Raw genomic sequence first — 25,339 nt, forward strand, 5'->3', positions numbered from 1 at the left:
AACAAACATATACCAAAAAAGTTGTTTTAGCCTTATTATAAAAGCAGTGCGGATGGGATGTCATAATACCACCTTTTCTTCTGAAGGCAAAGATGACAGAGGGCAATGCAAGGCACACAGAAAGATATTTAGCAGTGTCACCATAGGAACCATTTTGCAGAAGCGTGCAGGAACAAAAGAGCCTGAGTGATGGAAGCATTTAGTGAGAAAAAAAAAACCCAAAAACCCACAGTAACAAAAACCTGAAATGTAAAATCAGCTACAATGTACTATGACTGGAAGACAGCTGAATCTGTGTGGTGCCTGATACACGGGTAAATCAAGATTAGAATGAAAGCGTGGTTCAGTTCAATGCAAAGGCACTGCAGATGCAGAGTGAAATATGCAGTCATCACAGAAGGAAATTTTAAAGCAATCCAGGGGACTACACAATGAGAAAAAATACATGTCTTCCACACATGGTGAAACCAACTGGCAGTGGAAGCAAGCTGTGTTTCCTTGGAAACATCAAAACAAAAGTTATGCGACTTTCAGTCAGTAATATTTTCTGAGACAGCATTAGGACCTATATTAAAGGCTTGATCTTAGTATTATGTACATTTTATGTAAACCAGAGTAATTGCTCTGAAATGAGCAGAGTCATTCTGGTATAAAATCAATACAAAATCAAAAACTTTTCTTCATATTGCAAATATGGAATTAGTTTTATTCACAAAGATTTATTTTCATTATTATTTGGTTTTGAAAATGGGTCTATTCTAATCCTTATATTTTGTGGATAATTATATCACAAATCCAAACTGGGATTTTCAGCACATGTATACAGTAGGTCAAATCAAATCTTTCTGGTTCTGAGCTACCCTGAATCTCATAGATTTAAAAAGTCAGGGCAAAATGTTTAAGCTACTTCCTATTAATAAAAAAACCTATGCATGGAATACGGCTTTTAAAGAACACAGCGGTAGCAGCCAAAGAAACAACATTATCAGTCACACACTTAAAGCAAAGCATCTAGAAAGGCAAAGTCACATAGTGAACCTCAGCTTCTGTATATGTCATCTCAAAGCTTTGAGCTTTCACCAGCCTTAATGGGTTGTGATATAAAACCAGTATAGGCTAAACTATGATTAAACAGAAGAGGAGAAAAAAAACGACCATTCCCATTAGTCTCATATGTCATCTGACAGCCTTTTACATTAATGAAATCTTCCTCTGCCTAGGGCATGGCCATTCCTATTTCATATCTCGTAAGAGAGTTTCCTAACCATCAGGACCTAGATTACCGTGGTTTAGGAGTACCTTCAACACTGTCTGCACAACAATAAATGCACGCAAGCTAACAACAAATACATTTAAACAGGAAATGAGACAGTCTCCAACCATCAGGGGAGTAAAGTATTGGGAAAGTCTTGCAAATAGGAGAACTGGTGGCAAAATAGAATCTAACAGATTTAAAATGGCACTTGATCATTTTCTGAAAAAGTTGTCGGCAATGACAGGAAATTAGACCCTTTAGGGTCCTAAAAATATGCACTGTTACTGGGATTATAATGAAAAACAGTCAACACAAATGAAAAATTCATTTTAGCAAAGTCAGAAGTACTGAAGAAACAAAGAACTGTTACAGAGGATAAAATGGAAAATGAAAATACCTAGAACACTGGAGAAGGAGTAAATTACAGATTGGTGTAATAGGAAGACTGCATAAAGGTACTAAAATAGTCAAATATAGCCAAAAGGATGATGAACTGAACATAGTGCTACAATCTTTTAGATATGTTACCTACTTACCTCATAGCTGTGAGCAACTAATTTACTCATTCCAAATTACTTCTTTGTTAAGTACAAATGGGACTAATGCCCATTTTACTAGACAGAGCTGATCTGAAATGTAGCTAAAGTCTCTAATGCATCCCATCAGTCTCTAATTTGCTACAGAGAGACTCTAAACCAAAACTCCAGATTTGAAAAGGAAGTATTATTAGTTCTGAGTTTTTAAAAAAGCTGCTTTTTCCCCTTAAAAAGAGAAATACAGTGACATTACTAAAACATTAAATACAATTTAAATCATAAGGATTTCCATGGAAAGAATGCTGACTGTTTTACTTGCTGGAAAGAAGAGAGGGAAAACGCTTACTACATCAACTGATATTACTAAGAGCAAGGTAGTACTCTGAAAATGCAAAGGGATGAGCAGGAAAACTAAGATTTTCTTTAAAAGTTGCCAGGCTGTATAGCTCCTGAGATGAGGGCATGAGGGAGTCATAAATACGCTTCTGAAAACAGATTCAAATGCAGGTGCATGTGTGGTAAAATGAAATCAGAATGGGTGCCTTCAGCAGAGTAGCACCACCCCCATGGGCACCCCCAATGAGAGCTGCTTCACTCAGCACCCCAGAATGCTGCTTCCTGATACCAGCAGTCAAGAAAAGCTTGCATTGCTAGTATTTATAAATTTTGGTAGGCGAATGGAAATTCTGAAGAACAAAGTCCATGGATTATACCTTCCTTGATTGTGGTAAAGATGTGGTTTTATCCATTAAGTTTATTATTTTAATGCTTTAGTGTGCCTAGGAAACTAATTAATTAGACTGGTACTTTGTTATGCTATATAACAGAGAAAAAAGATGATCCTGCTTCAAACAATATAAAGTCTGTATTAAGTTTTGGGTTTTTTTCTCTGTCAAATATGAAGGTCAGACTTTTATGTTAAATTCCATTTGTTCCTTTGTACTCTGTCTGAAATGGATCATGCTCCATGCAGTCATTAATTATCATTCACAAATATTCTTTATTTCATTAAACCAATTCAACTTGAACAAAGAATTAAAGGAGAGATTTCAGTTCCAGCACTTCAGACTTACCCTGGTAATAGCTATAAGCAGCATTTTGTTTTCTGCCTCTAAGACTCAACTTCACTGTGAGAACAACACAGACCTACCTGAGGAGGAGCAGATGGGGGCCGTATCTCAGCAGGTCCCTTCCCATAAAGCCTGCAAGGAGCTGGTATTAGCCCACACCCTTTGCATCCTCAGTGTAAACTGAAAGCTAAGCTACCTTAATCCATGAGCAAAAAGTTGTTTCTGTTTCCACATCTTCTTCATCCCCACCAAAAGGTACGACATTTTATGAAAATTCCAAGATCCAGACAAGCTAAGTGTGGGTTAAGGAAATAGTTTCGTACTGCAGAAATGGTAAATCTAGACTGAGTAAATCTAGACAGTGGATTACAAACTAAATTGTCAAAGGGGACAAAAAAAGATGCACATATATGCCACTCCACATATTCAGTGCCTTACCCTAGAGCAAGAACACAGCATAGCACACTGCTACGCTGACCATGATTTCAGATGCCATTTCTGGTTTTAAAGGCTTGCTTTTGCAGACAAACCTGCTAATGCAAAATACAGAGACTGTTTCTGCTTTGGGTTTCAAGCACATTAGATAAAATTTTATGATACATTTTTATTTAGTTTTCTATTGCCTTTTCTTTTGACAGATTCAGCTCTAAAGAATGACTCTGGACAGCTGCCACTGCTACATCTACTGTTCAAAATGTATTATGCCATTGCCATGTCTGTCTTTGGCTGAAGCACTTCTCTCTGTGTTACTGCTTTACACTTGTGCTTCCTAGTTCTAGCATTGTCTTACAACAGGGTTTTTTTTCTGATACTCATTTGTTATTAAGTCTTACAGATTCAAAAAAAAAATCTTACTGGGTTTAACATGATAATATTTTCTTACATATTCTTAAGGGCTTTTTATTGGAAGGGCTTTCTACTGTCCTAGTGGATGCATTCAGTTCAAGGTCTTTGTTGACTGGATCTGAGAACAAACTATAAATGGTTTGGACTGTGAAAATGATATCAGGACTGCTGGCTTGGCCTTATGTCAACACATAGCATGGCTTATCATGTGATGTTGTATTTAGCCAACAATTTCATACCAAAACAAAGAAAACATTTTGTTCTTACTGGATATCAGAAATGGCCAAACACATCAACTTGCTCAAACCCCAGTAACGTATTTATTACTATAGCTTATATTCCCTGTGAAAGAGTCCATTAATTAACAAATAATACTTGGACAGTCACATCATAACTGAAAAAACACATAAAATGTCAAATGTTATAACTGCACTCCAGTCATCAAGTTATATGAGAAAAACTTAGAACTTTTAAAATAATTTTTCTGTTTCTTTTTCCCTTCCTGCTTACAGCATCAATGAATTTTTTACTTAGAGTCAGTGAAACTTCTGAGATACATAGCACAATGAGGCAACTTGTGGCAAATCTGTAATATGGACATAAAGAAGTGAAAAGAAGAACATTTCACATTCACAAGCCTCAGCTTTCTAATTTGTGGTGCACTAGCAGGTGCCTGTAGCTTTGCAGACTGAAGTATCACTGAAATCTCAACACCTCATCGCACCCGCTGCCTTACAGAACAGGGATCCCCCAGAGGAGCCTGGGTGCTGAGCTTCGTGAGCGAGCCCAAAGGGCTAGAGCTCTTCTCTCACCAGTCCTCGTTCAGAAGATGGCAGGATCGCCACTCAGATGTATAAAAAGGATTCAGGACTTGCTTTTCACACAAACATTTGTTTATATCTTGGATTAGATTTGAAGATAAGAGTTAGAATAGGTCCACTCTACTTAGTAGTGTGCAGTGTCTAATAGATACAGCCTCTTACTGATTTATGCATAATTCTATGAAGATTTTGAACACTTCATTTTACAAGAAAATCACACACTAAATGGAATATATATGACTCAAGGGACTTGTATTTTCAAAAATAACAGGGAAGAAAACATTTTAAATATCTAATTAAAACTACCTAGTAAAAGCATTAGGGAAATTTGCCAGCCAACAATAACAGCATTACAAACCAGTCTCATTTGCCAGGTAACGATGGAACCTCAAGTGCAATTCTACACTTCAAGGGTGCTTCCTCCAAGGCCTACTGTCCTGAACAAAAATCTAAATTACTGTGAGGTAATATCTTCTTTCATTTAAAGAACACTTTTAATGCAGTGTATCTCAAATTCCTTTTCATGTTCTAAATGTATAGGAAATAAATAAGGTTTTATTTAGGAAGATGGATTCAGAGAAAGAAACTGTTTCATTTGACACTGACAGGCAAACACTTCAAAAGTAAAATTTTGCAAATGCCTAACAGGACACAGGTACACTACACACCCTTGCAACGTGAACTCCTAAATTCTATGTTTATTTTTTATTTATCAATGCTTTTTCTAATACAAACATATGTAAATAATTATATATATGGTTTCATTGTTCAGTGTGCAGTTTGTCCATGTATTATCAGAATATCTACAGAAGGCGCATTGTATTGTGATGTACACGTTATGATTACCTAAAAAGCACAGCATAAACAATTACAGATATTATGCTTTTCTAAAAGTAAAGACGGCCACATGCCATATTTTAGATCAATTAAGTGAGCATTTTAAAATATTATATTATATTATTAATATTATTAATAAATTCCAAAGTATGAAAATTCTGAATTTCCAAGTATCAACAGTGGTATAATCAAAATATGTACTGATGACTTTATTCATGTGTTCTTATTTATTTAGCAGAAATCTAACGTAGAAAATGAAAACCCTTCAATGAGAAATAAAAAAAGAAAATAAAGCAAACTGGTACTCTTAAAAGTAAGTACATTAGTGGATTGTCAACAGCATTACATTGCATAAGTAAAAAGATATTTCTTCACTTCTTCTTTTCAGACTCCTGTGCAAAGCAGATAAGACAGGCTACCATATAACTGTTCTTTCTCTCTTAAACAAAATGCAAGATAACAAAAAATCAGACTTTCTGCATTACAATTTGATTTTAGTTTTACAGTATGGTGCTTCTGTAATTCCAGCAATAGGCTACTTGAAGGAATACATTTTTGTCTGTTTTCACCTTAGCTAAAATCCTGCCTCTTTTATAGTAGTTTGCACAAATCCTGTTGAATTTAGTGGAGACAGGACTTCTCTTCCAACGAAGATCAGCATTAGTTAAACATTTGTGCACCGAGCTCTTGTGCAAGTGCAGTGTCAAGTACAAGATTCTGTCTGGCTATCTCAGCCTCTTGTTTGTCTATGTAAGAACTCATTTGTTTCCTATAGCTTTTTAGCTTTTCCCAAATCCCAATGTTTTACAAAAATACATCTGTAACAAACTCATTAACAGAAAATGGGTCCCAGTAAATAGGGCACTCAGGTAAACTTTCCAGGATGTTTCTGATCCCAGTTTGAAACAATCCTTCCCCTCCCACTCCTCCGGGAGAGGTTATTTTAAATCTAGATCACTTTCATGAACAAGAACAGCCAGTTATATTATTAGGTTCTTCTCACAGATCTGCAGTAGCAGATTGACAAATATCCTTTACCAATACATTTCTTCAAAGGGAATAAACCTACAAATTAAACTCATTTCTCAGTCTTACTTCTGCTAAAGGGAAGACAGGCTTACTCAAGTCCTTTATAATCTGCTGTGGGATATCAGTCCTGCCCAGCAGAATGCCTTATTTCTGTTCATTTTCTCTAACTCAAGTGGGAAAGCACCAGGCAGCCTTTAGGTAGATTACTACCTACAAATATAAATGCTTGAAGAATTACACAGGGAAAGATCTGTTAAGCTTAAACTCCCAAGACATTTTTTTATGATTCATACAGCACTTCTTTCAAAGAAGTAAGCCTCATGCTTTTTAATCTGCGCAGGGATCAGAAATGATCTCTTTTTTTTAATTCCATAACACGTTATCGAATACTGATCATCTGTACAGTTTTCACTTCAGCAGACAGAATTCACTAACACATCCAGATACCCTAAAAATGTTAATAACTCTTCAGCTTGTTAGAAAGTGGAATCTGGTTTTCCTCTGCGTGTAATCCTTCTGCTTCCCCAGTCATGTGCGAAAGCTCTGTGTGAACAGCAACCACTAACGCTTCCTGTATAATACACCGTAGAAAGCAATTAACAGAGGGAAGCATAAGGCCATCTCTAATCTCGCAGCTAGCTATTTCTGACATAAGTTTGAATATTGCATAGCCAGGAAAAGTGTTACAATAAAGCCTCCTTTCAGAAAAGGACCCTAAGTAGGAAAGTACCCATGCGTCTGCTTAAAGAAGCCTCCTGAGTATCCGCTACTGTGAAGACTATTCACGGGGGTAAAAATTTGCAGTGGTGTGTCCATTAATTTGGGTGACTCACTGCCACATTTCTTTTCAAATACCAGGGCTAACACAGCTAAAGAGTTGAGGCTTCTCAGTGGGTTCACCAGCCAAGGACCTGAAGACCCTGAAGAACCACAGCTGTGCTTTGTTCAAGGAGAAGCACATTGCACAAGAAAGCCTTGCCCACAGAGAGGGGAGGAGGACTCCCCCCGCTCCAAACTGCTCATGAAATACAGAGAAGCTGAAGGTGGTTATAGACAAAGGGATTAGAAGGTGGTCAAACAAAGAGAGAGGAACATGTCCCAGAATATTTTGTTCAAAAACATCCAGTAGTCATAAGTGATATCAAAAAGAAAGTCCTTGTCTTGAGAAATTCTTGTGCTTATGTTCCCTGCATTTCTGTCACATCCTTGCTAAAGGCATTAAACTATAAGCCCAGAGGACTTACATCTTACGGGCCTCTTCAGTATAGAGGTAAGGACCAGGAGGGAGCAAGGTGGCTCAGGCATAAGTTCTGGGGGTTTCTCTCACGGACAAAATCAGGTAGAACTTACTAGGAAAGTAAGGGCAGTGACATTCATTAAAACAAGATAACAGAGTAACAGAGCATATGTCATAAATTTAATCATAAATGGCTATGTTATATACAGGATCGTAGCAAACTGAGCTTAAACTGCAAATGGAACATATATATCTGTGCTCAACCATGATATATTAGGATGTTCTTGTATTTTTTCCTACATAGTATCTATCTGCTTAGAATCTGAGCAATCCGATGCAGAAACTATGTCACCCTACATATCTACATACAGGCATGAACTATAGACCCTTTTGGGTAATGCTTAAGTATCAACAATAAAGGTGAATAGAAAAGATACGTCGGGGACCTTAGCTGGAGGACTGTTTGGGCCTCTCCCACATAACATCATGGCCACTTGCATTCACATTAAGGATCTTACCTTCAGACCACTGTTTCAAACTGAAAACCTTGTCTTAGATAATGTTTCCAGCACACAGATTGTCAGAGACTAGTTGATCAAATCAAATCCTGGAGAATGCCACAAATGATTTAACAGTGTTTCGCCACTGACTTAGAGAAAAGTAATCAGGTATTGGATCCAAAACGGGACACAAGACCACAAACAAAAAACATTTTATGCACTTCTAAAACTTTTTTTGTTAGGAAAAAACAGTACCATGATGGGAAAATGGTGCTACGGAGCATAATGAACTTCTGTAACTCTGGATGAGAACCAGCACTGCCTAGCTGCAGCACAGGCAGCAAGGTGAGATGGTTAGGAAAGAAAGGAATTAGGATATGAAATGCAGCAAGAACAACAGTCACGCAGTGTAGTAGCTAAAAGTGATGTCTAGGAGAGACAGTAACCCCCTGTATCAGTTGTCCCCAGCAGGTACAGTGCCAGGGACACAGAGCAGCATGCCTGCAGGGAGGCAGGTATATGGAAAAGGCATTCCTGACTGCACAAGGGCAGGTTGCCTATTGCATCTGCAGGAGCACAGTGGAGGCTGCAGATCACAATCTTCTGGGGTGACCTTCTCCTGCTTCTGCAGGAACTCCTGCACTCTGAACTCTGTAAATAAAGTAAAAATGTCCAGGACTGTCCTCTGGCGTGGCAACCTCAGGCCAGGAATGGTGTGGGTACACATGACTGACCTCCTTCACCCTCCCAAATTGCGGTCACATCCAAATTCCCCCTGGGAAACTCTTGACTCTGGGCCAGGAGTTTGTTTGGGAGATTACTAACTGGTACTAGCCAAAATCATGCCAAGGAGCATCTCACCATTTAAGAGTACAAACAATTGCTTTGCAGAGCCTCCGAATGTTTCCTGGCAGTCCTCAGGTCACTAGTCCACACATGGTCAGTGATAATGTGGTGTGACCTCCACACTCCAGCTGTGGGCCTAAGAATGGGGTTGCAGTGGACCAGATGTGGAAAGCAGACAGCAAGTGAAGAGTCAGGGTCCTGGTTTAGAGAGGTGGTCATGCGGGAGAGAAGAGTATGAAAATGGGTGAGAGAGAGGGCACAGGGTCTCTTCAGGGGACAAGACAGACATGCTGTTTGCTTTGCATATAGTCAGCTCATTTACCGATTGATACAGTTAATTTATAACATTATTTTAAAACATGTATTTATTCTCCATCACAGCTCTTTCTTTTAAAAGAAAGTAGAGTTAGCTGTTTGCTAATGCAGAATATGACTGAATTGCCTCAGTGATGCTCAGCTGCAACAAGGTTGGGACCAGCTGAAGCGAACAAAAGCATTTATATAACAATTTCAAAAAGCAACAGCACTGCTGCAAGACTTAGGCGTGCAGCAGTGGTCCTCACTCAGCTGAGATACCGAAGAAGCCTGAGCTCTGAAATGGAGCCATCAGCTGAGAAACAAGAGCGCACCCAGATCTACAACATCCCTTCCCCAACGTAATCAGTCTGGAGGCAGCAATACTTCGGTAAGGTCATTAGCTCTTAACCAGCCGCTCATGCTCTGGGAGAATTTTGGATAATTTCCATGCCCCAGGGACCCTTCGGAGGTTGCTTTCCTGCTGATACTGCATAGGCTGTTGACCAGCTCTCGGGAGAAGCTGCAGCACTGCTCAGCCAAACATCCCCTGGCGCCAGCATGGCTCAGGCATCATGTCACACTCGCAGCCATCACTTGGCTCCTCATTCACAGCTGGCCAGGCTGGACCAGTTTAGAGGTGGAGCTCATCCACATTTTCCAGCAAAATACCACACGGTATTCTAGAGTTATCTGCACGCCCACTATGTTCCTGGCCAATCCTGCCAACACAGAGTTCAATACACAGGAGCAATGGGCTAACATGTCCTTCAAAGTTTCACCCAGCACAACTGTTCCCATATAGACACCTTCCTTGAGTGAAGATTCAATACCAAGAGCTTTGGTGATAGGGTATTTCGTAGAGAACATTTTGTGTAGAGAACACAAAAAAGCCAACAGATCAAACTTTTTGTGTCATTTCATGATCTCAGACACCTCACTCGGGCATTGCTTCCCTTGGCAGATTGCAGGTTAATTCCCTGTATATTATGATTTTGTAAAATAACAACACCTGCATTAAGATAATATTAACATTGATTTTAATATATCTATTTTGATTAAAACATCCTAAGACAAAACCTTGGATCTGTCCTATTTTCTTAGTCAAGTCATTTCTTGGTCAAATTCTCCTTGACTTCACACAGAATTTATATTCTTACCCAGTAGTTACTCAGACCAGCAGCTGACAACTTCACTGTAAGATCTGCTTAGGATCTTAGGATCCTAAGGAAAGGAGCCTAGGGTTTGGCCTACAAATAGCCATTTGTAGCTGAAAACAAATCCAGAAATAAACACTTGGGGAGGTAGTCAATCAGTTCTTTCACCTCATAATTCTGCAGAGCTGTACTTTGGCATAGGTAGAAAACAATATGTTAGGCACTTCTTGTTATTAATTCGTTGGTAATTTTGTGGACATTTCCCATAATGAATACTACAATCTCTACTTCTACAGTGACTATAGAAACGAGCCTTAAAATTTTGTCAATCAAATTAACACATACAAAAAGATAAAGTTTATACAATTTTTTAAGTCACAATTTGTTGAATGGTAAATTAATTTTATAGAGAAAAAAGATTTTTTTTCTAAAAAAAAGAAGATAATTATGATTGCATCTCTTTTAAACTAAAAAAATACAGCAATACAGTATTGGCGAAGTTAACAACTTCTATTTAGAAATAAAAGCCTAATTCCCTGAACATACCATATGGACACCTTCTGTTACCAAATGAGTTTCATGCTCAAGACATTTGTAGGAGCAGTCACCAAATATATTTTCTGCATTTAATGTCAAATTAGACTTTATTTTGCTCTCCTTACTCCAAATAAGTAACTTCTCCCAAAGTAATCCTGTTGAAACTGGGCTGATGATAACTAGTAAGACAAATCAAGAAGTAACATCTTATTTATCCTGAGCAAATGTACCAGGTTTTGGTCCCACCATATCAGGATGATATACTTAGTTTAGAATCGTGACTTGATTTATGTTATCAGTTAGGGGTCAGGAGATCCTGACCACATCCGCTGGCACTTCTCTGCTTTTATACTCTCAGGCACACCTCACTACACCAATACTCACAGAATGAATGTTTTTTTATTGTTACAGTTGTTTCACAGAATATTCTACTAAAACAATCTGGAATTTCTGGACAGTGCAAGCAGTGGGCTGCTAGGATGGTCCTTCAAGTCCCGCTAGTCCAGTATGGTACCCTGGTGTGTTCATCACATTTAGTGAGCCCATATATGATTATATGACACCATGGGAAAAAACAGAATCAGAGCAAATAAGTCAGTTATTTTTAAATACTGTTTATGGATTTGTCAGTGTTATTCCCATGTCCCCAGAACTCTCTGTGGAGTTCCCCATCACCCAAAATGGCTCCAAAAGCCTTTCAGGACCCTCTGATGCTGCTGAACATAGCTAGGAAACCTCTCAGATGTTTCTGCATTTTTGGCTGACAGAAAATATTCTCAGCTATTTTATCCCCATATTCCCAGGAACAAATGCCAGAAACTGAATGTTCAAGACACAGAACAGAAGTTATCCAATAACTGAATTTTAAGCCTTCCTGAGGAAAGAGGAAATACACTGAATCAGCAGTCCACTGAGATGAGTGACAAAATTTGATGCCCTTTTAATGATATGTTCCATGCTTCTTTCACATGAAAATTAAACAACGCTGCCTGTGTGCACAGGACTCATATCATTGCCGTAGACAGTATTTTTATAGTATATTTTTCCTTCAAAATGAAAAACTAAATACAATTCAATGAAGCTGAGAAATCAAAGTTCTTTCAATATGAAGTATCTCCTCTAATATTTGCCAAGTACTGGTATTTTTCCCCTTGGGTTTCAGTGGAGCTGAAATAAACATAGCCTCTTCTGGTTTTTTTCTTGGTAGCTCTCCTTTAGTGGCATAACAGAACTCTGGGAATAGGGGATCTCTTCATTCCTCTTGCCTGACTTTTACCAGGTGCAATGTCCATGGAGGCAGAAAGTACTTTCACAGGGGAGTCAGCCAAAAGCCTGCACTGCAAAGGACTCTGAGACACAGCAAGCACAGCCGAGAATAATCCCCAGGCTCTGTTAATCCATTCAAACATTCCCTCTGCTGGATGCCTTTGAGGTAACAAAGCAGAAAGCACCAAGGATTTTACAAAAAATTGCAACAATTCTTTAAGTTACACATTTAAAATATAATTAATTTAGAATTCACTGGGCATTCCCCACAAAGTTTTACACCAATACAAGAAATTATTCTGTGCTCTATTGTATAAAATCAGTTTTAATAGCATCGCTTTCTAAGCGAAGTCATGCAGATAAGAAGCAGCTACTTGACGACTGAAATCATCCAACACTCTTTATGGGGGGAAGGATTAAAAGATGAATTTAAGCTGCAAAGATCCTTGGCATCAGTGGAAGGAGGGGACATAATTGAGTCCCCTGATTCACACCTCATGCCAATTCTGGGGCCCGTGTCTCAGTGTCACTGATAGTCCATTCTCAGACAGAACCAAAACAGCAGAATGTGCCAAGGTGTTGCAGAGGAGCCCACCCCCATCACACACAGAACAAAAAAGAAGTTAGTCTGCCCAGTTTTTTCTTTCTTCCTCAAGCCATTGGGCATGATTTTGCTTTTGTTTTGTGACAGATGTATTGGCCCTTCAACAGCCACGACTGAAGGCCTCTGAAGTTATCCCAGTTCGAATATCTTTGCCCATTAAAATACCTGCTTAAGGAATGGATTTATTAATAGATTGCTTGCAAATTTGGGGTCATTCTTCAAACTCTCCCAAACATAGCACAGGCCAAACATTTTTATGCTCTAAGCTTTTATTTTATGAATTTTTCAGAAGCAGTTATCTTTGTAACCTGTCAATGTAGGCCATCTTTTTTAAACACTTCAATAGTATTATCTGTACTGTCTTAAGGAGGATACCCTAGACCTATGTTTTCACCAGAACAGACATTTTTAAAGCTACCAGTTCGACATTTGAGGAGGGAAGTACTAGACTGAAGTACTGAGGCGTGACACAATCAGGCCCTACCAACTCCAATCACAACAGCAATCCACTAAAGCCACTGGAATATTCCTAGGAAGATGCTGTCGGAAAGACATAGCAATTAATAGCTAAAATCCTTATTTATGCAGATCAAACGATATGTTCATAACAGCCCCTTCTAGGCACAGGGCAAAAAGGATTCAATCTCTAAATTTTCAAAGAAAAAGAAAGGTGATGCAAAAATGAAAATGAAATATTTATATATTATATATAAATATATATAATATTTATAAATATAAAAAGATATCTAATATTTATCTATTGTAACATATTCATGTTTATATTCCTTAGAGTTGCATAGACCCTGCTCTCCTAGTGGTCCCACAGCAGAGTGAGAATCATTACAGAAAAAGCTGCATCCAGTGTGAAAAAGAAGATCAGTTCCAGTTCGTAGAAAGAAAGAGAGTAACAAGTATCATAAAATACATAAAACTCACAAGGCATATAGAAACTACATTGGTCAAAATGTTCAAAATAATATTTAAATGTGTCTTCATCTAGGACTGAATTTTAAAATGTTTACCTCTTTCTGAGGTGTCGAAGTACCAAATGTTTATTGTTTGTTTGCAATCTGCAAAGAGGAAGAAGTTTATTCTGTTTTGAACCAATACAGGAGGAAAATTATGTGTTAGGAATATCTCACATGCCTATCCCAGGTCTGTGGAAAAAGAACATTTAATTATCTTTTCAGATACTCATTCTAAGTCCTCACTTATAAAAGCCAAAGGTTAGTGACAGGAACAAATAATATAAATATTATTTTATGGGTTAACTCATTTCACTTTCTTTAATCATGATGATACAAGGGGGGTGTTATATACTTTCTAAAAGGAAATGTATGATAGATAGTTTTAGCTGGAGAGAATGTGAATATATACAGTTATAAAAGGCATATTCAAAAAAAACAATGAATGAGACAAACTACAAAATTTCAGGAATCCTCAAGACAGCACATTACAAAACTCTGGATTATTTTTTTTCCCTATGATGGCTTAGCACAGGCAGAAAAACCTGGGCACATCCTTGTGTTCCCTCTAAGCAATACTTTCATGGTTTATGTAACTTCTACTTCTAACATGTTGGTCTCAGCACGTCCTAAAAACCCACATGTGATGAAGTAATATTCCCAGAGTAGCAAATCCACAGTTACCCAGCCACTGGTCTGCCTGGCTGGACTGTGCACTTGAATGACGACTCCATCCTCAGCAGTGTAAAGAATTGCAAAGGAAAGGCTCATCCTTCCTGAGTGAGTACTCCTGGCTCCCCAACATGCTATTTCATCATCGCAAAACATGTGCTAAGACAATGATTAGAACTGCTGGCATGGACCACCTGCCTGGAAACAGGTGATCTGCTGTTGTTGAGACTGTCAGTCACTGCCCTTGGAAGACTCTGGAGAAAAGAGCACATCCTTGGCAAGAGTAAAAGGCAGCAAAACGTTACCTTGTCAAACTTACTCACATCACACCATTTTCCACTCTGCATTCATTGCTGCTCAAAGATAATAGAAACACTGCACCTAAGTATTAGCAAATCAGCACCTGGCTTTTGCAGGTCACTTTTCTAAGTAAGTCTTGACTTTTGCAAATCACTATTATCTTACTCTTTCATACTACTGCTAATTATTCTTAATGCAAAATAAGCTAGGTGTTACTTCATAGTAGTATTCCTTTTGATTCGAGTCTTATGACCTACAAAATTTACAATGTCTGATTCAGCTACATTCCCAGAATATAAAAGGGGTCAAAACCAGGTACAAATCACAGGCAAAGTAATTTGCTGTCAGCTGTCTGTTCTGCCTGGGTCCACAGCGCAGCAAAACATCAGCAAAGTTCCTATTTCATGCAGAGTGTCAGAACTTCAGAGCTTTGCCTCCATGGAAATAAAGCATGAAGAATCCAGGACAAGATGCATGCACAATGAGCATGAGTAAATTAACGTATTCAGAGTCAATCCATGCTGTCAACTACAATATAAACTCAAAAGACTAGACATTTATGAGATAGGATTTGAGGACCCAAGCCAAGTAGTCGAAAACTGGTCCAAAACTACTAAGCTACACTCAAAACCAAATAGGAAGGGAATCACATGGTCCTAAATTGAGGTTTCAAGGCAAAATTTAAGGTGGAGGGAAAAAGTGGAAAGCTTACTTTCCACTCCCTGGGCTCTTTGGCCATGCAGGGCCACTCTGCAAGTAAACTGGAGTAACTCAGGCTTGCTCTCAGGCAAGAAGCATGCTCCAGGAGCAGGGTTTGGAGGAGGTTTTGGCATTTGCTGAGTAGAAGTGACCTTACAACTGAAAGCTGCCAACACAGGTAGTGCCAGGCCTTGCATTTGCTGCCCGTCAGAGCAATAAGCTTAGTGTTCATGTTCAGAGGCACACCCAGGTGTTCCCACAGCCTCTGACTTCCCACCCATGCACTGGTGGGAGCCCATGCACAAAACCCACTCAATCCACAGGCAGACACTCGGGCTTTTCCCCTTCTTTCAAAGGCCACTTCAGCCTCTGCAGAGACACAGAAAAGAAGCCTTAGCTTGACTACGTGCATTGCCCAGTTGCAAGTGCCAGGACAGGAAGGAGGAAGGTAAAGAGTGACTGAATTTTTCTACTTTAATTCAACCACCTCAAGGAAAATGGCTTTTTATTGACATCACACCTATTCAGATAGCCATGAAAAGCAAAGTCACTCAAGAACTCACATGAGCAAATGAGGAAAAGGATAAAAATGTATTGTGAATAACCAATACTTAATTTTAGTCACTAGAAGAGAGGTAGAAAAAAATGCATTCCTGAAAATCAAACTGAGTTGTGCCTGAGTATTCTCATTATGCAATGTAAAAATTAATGAAATGCACTTTTTTGTTCCGGTTATGACATAGTGTAATTTAGAAACCCATTCAAAAGCTTTCAATCAAATAGAGAAAGATGGACATTTTCATGTGCAAGTAGCTTCCTTATCATAAAAAATTACGCAAATCATAAAAGGGGAGAGTTCATCATGGAGTCAAATTGTTTTAATAGCCACTTGACTCAACAAAATAATTTCCAAACAGCTTCTTTGGTTTTCAGCTAATGGAAAAGAGAAGGGAGTATTTTATCTTTAGAATGTTATACTTCTTCTCCAGTCCTATCACTGAAAACATTTTAAAAATGACATTTTCATTGGCCTGTCTTAAAGAAGAAATATTAAAAATTCTGGGCCACTTTCACAGTGTTATTAAAGTTCTCCGATGCACAACCGTTAGTGAGATAATAGTCATGTAATCTACTGTTTCTTATAACCCATCACAGTCTCTAGAAGCAGTCAAGCCAGCGAATCCAATTCATCTCGAAAACCATCAAAATCCAAACACATTTTGACAAGCAAAGGGGTGGGATACTAGCACTAGCAGAAACAGAAGACACAATTTGATTCCGAGAGCTCCAGGAGCCTGCAAAGCAATGGGAGCTTAGTGTCAAAGGCTGACTGACTGTGAATAAATCAGCTCTGGGAAAAATTAGAATTCCTAGATTGTAAGTGACAGATGTCCCTCATGCTAGAACGACTTTCAGGCCACTTCATTTGAATTTTATTAGGAGAGGAGGAAAAACACAGTTACAGAGCAAAAGCAAAACACTTCAAGATTGTGTGTGCTGGGTTTTAAATTAGTCTGCCAGTGTCAGGACTGCTCGTTTCATTCAGTTGGTCCAGAATAAAAATAAAAAGTAGCAGATAAAGAATAGACTCTCAGTATAAAAAAGGAGACAAGGTACTTGCTGGATTTTAAAAGGCGTTATTTTTATACAGTTTCCAATGGTCAACAAACACAACGGGAAAGTGCTTTGCTGAAGCAATGGGTAAGCAGGCTTCCGCGCCAGCTGCTCCACTCTGCACATGATGTCCCCCCCACAGACCTCGCTGAAAGTGGCCACCAACCAGAGAGGTCTCATCTTCACAGTTTCTGGTAAACAGTGGAGTTTATGTCCACAAGATGCCACAGAAGCCGACAGTATGAACTTCTCCTGGTTCATAAGGTGCTACAGAAAATCATGGAGGAGTGGTCCTGTGGGGGCTATCAGGTGCCACATCTTGGATGCCACTGCAAGAGGATGCACTTTCTTCCTGGGAGAGCTAAAAGCTAGGAGGATATATTACAGAAAAGAGCACTGCAGGCTTAAACTTTTTCTTGTATTTTTCATTAAGCATTGTCTGTTGGTCACTGTGAGAGTCAGGATGCTGGACTGGATGGACTTTTGATGTGATCTTACATGGCAAATACACAGCTGAGTGACTGAAAGGAAATATTTGACCTAGAAATGGCACTTCCTCATACCATGGGAGAAGGACTAGATGAATAACTCCACAGTTAAACGAAACAATGGAAATGAGCAGGGGAAATTCCCACCGGCTTCCACTGAATCAGCCTACATTTTAAAATGAACAGTTGTTTATTACTCGAAGTTTTTTAAAATCTGGCCATTTACTACATGTCTATCTATACACTTTAGAATCTAACTTTCCAGATATAGGGTTTTTTTAATCTTGGCTCTGGACTGGTTTATTTTTATTTATTTTGCATTTATCTAGATCAGTACACTGGGACAAATTCCTGCTGGTACAGTCTAGCTCATCTACCACAAACCTCTCCTCCTCACTGACAACAGATGAGGCACTGGCTCAGACAGCCTGCACAATCAGTAGAGCCATAAAAAGCTGACACTACCATTTTGCTGGACATTTTATCATTACAGAGTTGGTGTTTCTTGAAAATCTGAATTATATGTGGTATTTGGAACTTCTTGCAATATAAAATTTTCAGAGGATTCTTTCTGTCAAAACCAATGTTTCATATTTTAAAAGTTGTATTATAATTTATAATGTAAAACTTTTTCCTAATAAAAAGTATTTTATATCTAAAATTATTGAACAAAATATTTTGACACAATAAAAGTAAATTATTTTCCAGAGCACATTTTGCTGAACTCCTGGGGAAGTTGTGATTTTAATAAAATGGCAACTTCAAAGAGAATACATTCCACCAGAAAAATTCTGGCCACCTTCAATAATGCAACTTTAGATGCCAGCTTTATTCTTAGACAAGTTCTCTAAAGTTTGGACTAACAGGACTAACAGTAAGTCAAAGGCCAGTGAGTATCCCTATAAAAACTGATTTATTTCAAAGGTGGAAAAGGGCTGTTAGTCTGAGCAGGAGAGTAGTAGTACAAGGAAAATACAGCTGCACCGTATCTGGCAGGGAACCAAATAATTTCTTTCATAATTCACTTTCAACTTTCTTGCCAACTGCATGCCAAGTCAGAGTTTCAGAAAGGCACCCACAAACCAGTGCTGGCAGGGCTCGTCCTGTCAATCCATGCACCAAGAGGACTGGGTTTGGATCGAGGCCCTGGGGACGCAGTGGGTCCCTGCGAGGGCAGCCCTGTCTCCTCTTGATCTGCCCAGCACTGATGGCACAGGACTGGCACATGAGGAGGACGTTAGCCAGGAGAGGAAAACCAGGGAAGTCAGTCCCTGTCTTCCCATTCAGCCAAAAAGTGAAGCAGCTCCAGCCGTCTCACTGTACTGTCAAGGAGGCAAGTATTTACATCATGTCACAGATGGCCTTGTTCATTAGTATAGTCAGAAAACGACTGCACTCAGGAAGTACCTATCAGGAGCTTTCAGCCCTTGTCTGGTCAAGAAGTGGTGGGAGGGCAGCCCACCTGCACTCATGCTACATGCGCAACTTACTACTGGGTTATCATCAGCTGCATTTTGTCTTGTTCTCTGCAAAAAAAGACGAAGTGGAAAATTCTTATGATGCACTTTCAATGAAAAGTTGAAATGTGGCCTTGGTGACAACTAAAAGAAAGATTCATGCAAGGTCTCACCATGAAGGTGAGGGGGAAGTTATCAGGCTGCTTGAGAAAGGAAAAGTCATTGAGGCAGCAGAATCAGGTAATATCCATCGGGGAGTTCTATCAAAACAAATAGCATATACAAAGAGACATGGTAAAAGATGATCTGCCTTAAAAAAAACCAGTGACTCACAGAGATGAGGAACAGACTTCTATTGGAAAAGTATGGAAGTGGAAGTCCTGCAGAAGCTCAGATGGGACACAGCAATGTTAATACCACACATGCCTAAGTAGTGCAGTGCTCACAAGTAAAACATTGAAACAGTCATGTCAACACACTTTCTGCACAGGTGAGAGAGTCAGGGAGAGACTTGTGTGCAAACACCCCATCTGCTTTGTGCAAACACCTGGAGGTGCTGCCAGGGAGGGAGCGGTGGTGCTTCCCAGATGGTCGCTTGGCCAGGAGGACCTACCACTGAGGACTGTGGGGTGCCTAGAGGAAGGCAGCTCCTGTCCCCCTGCATGGGAGGGCGCAACCATCAGCTCTCCTGCATGCCAGCACCTTCATGGAAAGGAAACCTCAGTGGGTGGGCTTGACAGGGGCTTCAGAACACTCCAGCAGACAAGTTCAGACCCAGTCCTCTCAAATTATATCTTATTCCATATGTGACTCCACTAACTTTCATTAAACTCTTGTGGAGTACAGTTGTATTAACCATGTGTGAAGCTACAAGCTATCAATCCCAAATGGTTAATTGCCACAATAAATGTATTTTTGATTGTTGCAATAAATAATTGCTCCCAGAGAGAAAGGTGTAGAATGAGTTTCCTTAGAGAGGTGAAACAGCAATATTTGTGATCTTGTTATTTAGGGATAATACCCAAAATTTGGAAAATCTGATTGCATGCAAGCGAAGCTCTCCAGTTAAACACAAAAACCCCTGAATGAAAATTAGTGTGAAATGTGAAAAACAACAGAATGTTTGTACAAGTAGAGCAACAGGGCCCTAATACTCCCTTCAGCATCTGGGTAGTACCATACTATAAACAACAAACGATAACAAGAATTTCGCTGCATGGGAAAACTGGAAACCTCAGAGACCGATCACATTCAGCTTTTATACATCTAAAGAGCTGTATGCATACTAGGAAACCTGATCTAAAGACAGCCATAATTGTTCATATAGACAATTTCAAATGTGCAGAATAATCAAGAAAAAACCCAAAGCATCAGTGTGGATAACTTGATCACTGCAGAAAATAAAAGGGAAGGACAGAAAGAGGGAAGGAAGAAACGATGGAAGTATACCATCACATCCTGTCTTATTCTGGATTAGTTTGTACAATTCGGTTCTTATTCTCCACAGACTTACAAGTGTGTTTAGTTGCAAACTTATGATAAGTTCAGGTAAAGTCAGCGAGACTGCTGACCTAATAAATTTATACAATTGCTCACTATTTTGCAGAATAAATGCTTGCATTGCCCACATGTGTCCATTGTATAATGGAGACTGAAATATCAGCCAAGCAAACATCAAAACATTAGAATTATGACCCAGGAGTACAGATGGTGTTGAAAATTGGGATTAAAGCTATAAAATCCATGTTCTTCAGGTGGGGAGTTCTTTCTCCTGTTTGGTCCCTACAACAATGGGATTCTGTTAAATGCTCAGACTGCCAAGGAACAGCTGGTGACATATCAAATTAACAAAACTTTGCTGAGATATTGATGCATTGATGCATGAGGCTGTGCTTCTGCAAAGGTGTACATACATCTCTGCAGGAAGTACTTTCTATCACCCAGACCTCATAGCCCTTACATCAGAAATGTAGGATATTGTTATAAAGCCAAGCCATTTATTCCAGTGATTCAAATCCCAGTAAATCAAAGCACACAAATGAGCCTTTGCATAAACGGGACAAGCACTAAGCACCCTGAAAGCCAGGACAGGTAGTTTTTTTTGCTTCTGGGTGCTGAGTTAGGGAAAGATCATGATTTGTGACCTACTTTCATCTGAACACATAGCTGGTGTCAGGACTAAATGAAAATTGTTTTGTTATTCTGCCTTTCTCACTGCAAGCCTGAAAAAAGATCCAATTTATGTATTGAAATGAAGATAAAAGTGCTTTGAAGAGAGGCTGAAAGGTCCTCTGTTCATCGCAAAGCCTTTTAAAACATTTTTTTTATTTCTTGAGGAACCACTGAGACATCTGAACAGCTTCAAAAGTGCAGCAGAGTTGTCTGGGTCACATCCCTTCAACTGCAATTTAAAGTAACCAAGTCTGAAAAGTGTTGAGGTTATTGCAGAGTCACAATTTTCTAAAAAAAAGATAAATAGCTATAAGTGGGATGCAATTCCAGTATGAACTGAATAGAGGTGTGTGACAGAGAAATAGGGAAATACCTAAGTCAGTTACTGCTGACTTTTAAGTGGACTCATGCTTATAGCCACTGATCTACCTGCCCAATAGTCAACTTCCAAACAAGTGTTGGCAAATTGAAAAGAATTCCGAAATGAGCCACACGAGTGACCTGAGCTCTGGGAAAATAATACAGCATGCAGTTCTCAAGGGTCAGTCTATTTTTTTTATCCAGGAGATACTAAGGACTTGAGCACAACATAACAGTATTGCCATGTTGCTCCTCTCAACATCTGTGTAAGCAAGACAACCACAACCTCTGAATCTGTGCAGCCTTTCATTCTGGGAAAAAAGGGAATATCTAGCAAAATGCATCACATGCTGAGCTTCGTTTAACTACTCACAATGCTTCATTTAACTACTGACAAACAGAAACTTTTGGAAAGTGCTTATAAAAAACAGGTGAGTCAGAAGAAAATACCTCTTCAGCTAAACTAACGTTCTCAAATTAATTCCAGTTCCTGCAGCACAACATTTACCTTAGGTCCCCTGCACCTCACCATCACCCTTTTCTCTCTCATTTACACCTTACTGTTCAAGACACAATCTTTCTCCAAACTGCTGGCAGAAAAAGGATTTCCTTCACCGCCGTTCCCTTTTACCTGCTTCTCAAGAAAATCTGAATTGCTACTACAGTGCTAGTGCTGACACTTGTTGTTCTGGCTCTGACTCTACACGTGACTTTAAGACAGAGAGGGTCACTCTCCTGAGTGGTAGCTGGGCCCACCGCTGATTTGATTCATTACCCACCTGTAATGACACATGGTACAAACCACAGCAATGATGCAAGGATGCACTCAGAGCTCCACAGCTTGATGGTACAGAACAAGCTTTTGAAATCAGAGTTGCTTCCCAAACTGGCTGCTAAAACCTGCCTCCAGCAAGCTCCACTCCCTGCCACCTCTCCTATAAGCAAGCGACAAGTGTATGAAACCTGCCCAGGCAAGAGAATGTTTTGTTTGTTTAACTTGTAATTAGATAGGGAAAAAAGTTTTAAAAGCCCCATCACCACCAAAACCTTCTTCCTCTTCAGAGTGATTTGCAGCAGATTCATGAAGAGCAGAAGATGGTGGAAGTGCTGCAACTCTGTCCCAGGGCAGAGGAAGGTGCCTGAGAGGGATGGGCAGGCTCCAAGGGATGAAGGAGCACAGCACAAGCCTCTCTCAAAGGAGAAACGATTGTGCCGAAAGGTAGCTCAGAGCCAAAACCTCCAAATTTTTCACACAACATTTCCTTTTCATAATTAAAGGCTAGGGTGACTTTGAGGACAGATTCTGAAAAATAAACTCCCTTTTGGTTTTAAATAGGTTGAATTACATCAATTCATACAAAATGAGAAGCACTAGTTTGCTTCTCTTGGGAGAACATGTTGTTTCTAGGGGGAAATGCAGCAGAAACATGTTTATTGGTGCCAAAGAGGAGCTGGAAACATTGCTGCTGTCAGAAGTGGCTATATTTTGAAAAGAACCCAGAACTCAATATGCAGTTACCACAGAACTCGATATGCAGTTACCACAGGAGTCTTTCTGAAACTCTGGCCCAGTGTAGGTAGCAAAACAGAGGTGGAGTTTCTCAAGCTATATCCAGACCACCTAAACTGTAAATCTGGCATCCATAGGCAGAACTTAGGCGTCTAAGTATCCAGTGTGATTGAGATTGACTATTCTTGGGTGCTATCTCTTAAAAACCCTGAAAATCAATAATTCCTTCACTTAGGGCAGCAGTATTTCCAAGGCACCCACACACAGGCTTTCAATGTAAGCATTAAGTACAAGTACTTTGGTACATAAAGCTGGAACCCAACTTCACACCAAAAAGCTTTCCCATAATTCAAGGATATGCAATGAGACAAACTCCATCCAACCTTTGGAGAGGTCCACTCTAGAAGACATGTTCTCACCTAACTCACCTGGGATGCACTGAACTCAACATAGGGCTCACTAGTTGAGATAGCTCTCTTCTAAAACACTGAGGGAAGAGGCAGCGTAGGAGGACAAGTGCCTATTTAAATGACTGGAAAGCATTTAAACTGGCATAAGTGATACTTGGTACCACTTACAGCTCTGGTTCCCTTGAGTGCAGGGTGAGAGATAAGAAGAGACACAGAGGAAAGCAGCATTTCGAAATAGGGAAGTAGGATATAATAAAGAGGCAGTGTGAACCCTGCAGCAAGAGTCTTTCAGAAAACATACTGAAAGCTATTCCCTAGTAAATGGCTTAATAACTATTATTGTTGTCATAATATAGCTGGAGTGAAATTAAGGATTAGATATGGGCATTTTGTAAAATTCCTCACCCTTTTGATTTAAGCTGCACTATTCAACTCCACAGTGCAGAATTTTCTGAATGGCAATGTCACGATTTGCTACAACATCGCAGGCAAAGCTTGTAAATAATTTAGGAAAATATTCACTTGGCTGGGGAATACCACTTAGCCCCTGTTTGCAAGGCATAAGTGAGCTTTCCAGAGTACACCGGACTTGAGCTGCTTCTCTCTGAATGAATAATCGTCTCCCATCACACACATATACACACATCTTCCAATTAACGTTCTTACCTTATCTTTATTTTCAGAGCCAGAATCCTCAAGTTTGGTCCGAATGACAAAGGGAGTAGATAATCTCAGGAGAACTCGTTCAAATGTGGCACTGATTTTAGGAGAAACTATGTCAAAGCAGTCTTGGAATTTCAGAGTTTTATGAGTGTCACATCTGAGCTGCTTCCTAAGACCTTCTCCAAGCTGGAGAACCAGCATGTTTGGATCAAACATCAGGTGAAAGGGGAAAGCTCTGCAGAAGGTGCTGATGCTAATCCTCAGGTCTAAGGGGGACTGGGAAGTTCCCGGTGGAAGTGCTTTTGTGATATTTGCATTTTCACGTTCTTTGATAAGGAAAGTCAGACAACTGCAGTTACCTGGGTTCGTCCCTTCTGAACACACCTTATCATTAGTGACCTGTTCTACTTCCACTTCCAAGCGGTAAATCTTCTTTGCTGCTGCCTTTATCATTCCCATCATTGCAAATCCCACAATCTGATGTGGGTGAAAGTAATGAAGCATGAGATAGCCTTCAGGGAGCTCTTTGCATAGGAAAGAAGGGGATTCCAGGGTGGCCTGTCTTCCAAACGAAGTTCTAATATGCTCCAGCAAAGCATCAAAGCCATTGAAGAAGTCTTGAAGGGTTCCACCTACAGCTCGAAGAACTCTTTCATTCTCATCAAAGCAGATATTGAAGAATTCCTCCCCAAACTTTTCTTGCATTTCCTCAAACTTCAAACCTATAGGACAATGAGACACTGATATCAACAACATAGTATTGCTACTGTGTCACGTTTTCCCTTTGTTCTCTACTTGCCCAGTATTTTTTGCACGTCAGTGAGAGTGGCTTTTTCACTGGATGTCTACCCATAGGATTTCTGTTTTCTCTGGTAGTTGGGAATAACCCTAGAAGCCATTTTTGCCTGTCATTTTAAGTCCTCACGCTTTCAGCTCGCTGTCCCAGCCAGCTACTTGTGGGATTTACACTTGCCTGTCTCCTTTTCCCTGCTGGAAGCCAGGATACATTATAATTTCCCTGACTCCTGCATGTCACAAGCAGTCCGCTGTGTCAATGCACTCCACCACAGCTGCATCCCTTCCCTTGTTGACCAAGCCACAAACGAGGCTTCTGCTTTTATAGTCCCTCTGTTCACTGCCTCTGTGAGCGATCCAGCTCTCCCCGCCTTGAAGAATAAGCTACTGGGGCTCAAA

General features: G+C 39.7%; 1 protein-coding gene across 1 annotated transcript in view; it reads right to left on the reverse strand.

Moving 5' to 3' along the window:
- Positions 1 to 25,339, reverse strand: part of GUCY1A2 (guanylate cyclase 1 soluble subunit alpha 2) — a 162,226-nt gene that overhangs the window by 101,370 nt on the left and 35,517 nt on the right. The window contains exon 4 of the mRNA XM_050905388.1: positions 24,149 to 24,867. Within this exon, the coding sequence (XP_050761345.1) occupies positions 24,149 to 24,867 (719 nt within the window). The remainder of the gene's footprint in view (positions 1 to 24,148; positions 24,868 to 25,339) is intronic.

The sequence above is a fragment of the Gymnogyps californianus genome, chromosome 1 (assembly GCF_018139145.2).
Source record: "Gymnogyps californianus isolate 813 chromosome 1, ASM1813914v2, whole genome shotgun sequence".
NCBI classification, from domain to species: domain Eukaryota; kingdom Metazoa; phylum Chordata; class Aves; order Accipitriformes; family Cathartidae; genus Gymnogyps; species Gymnogyps californianus.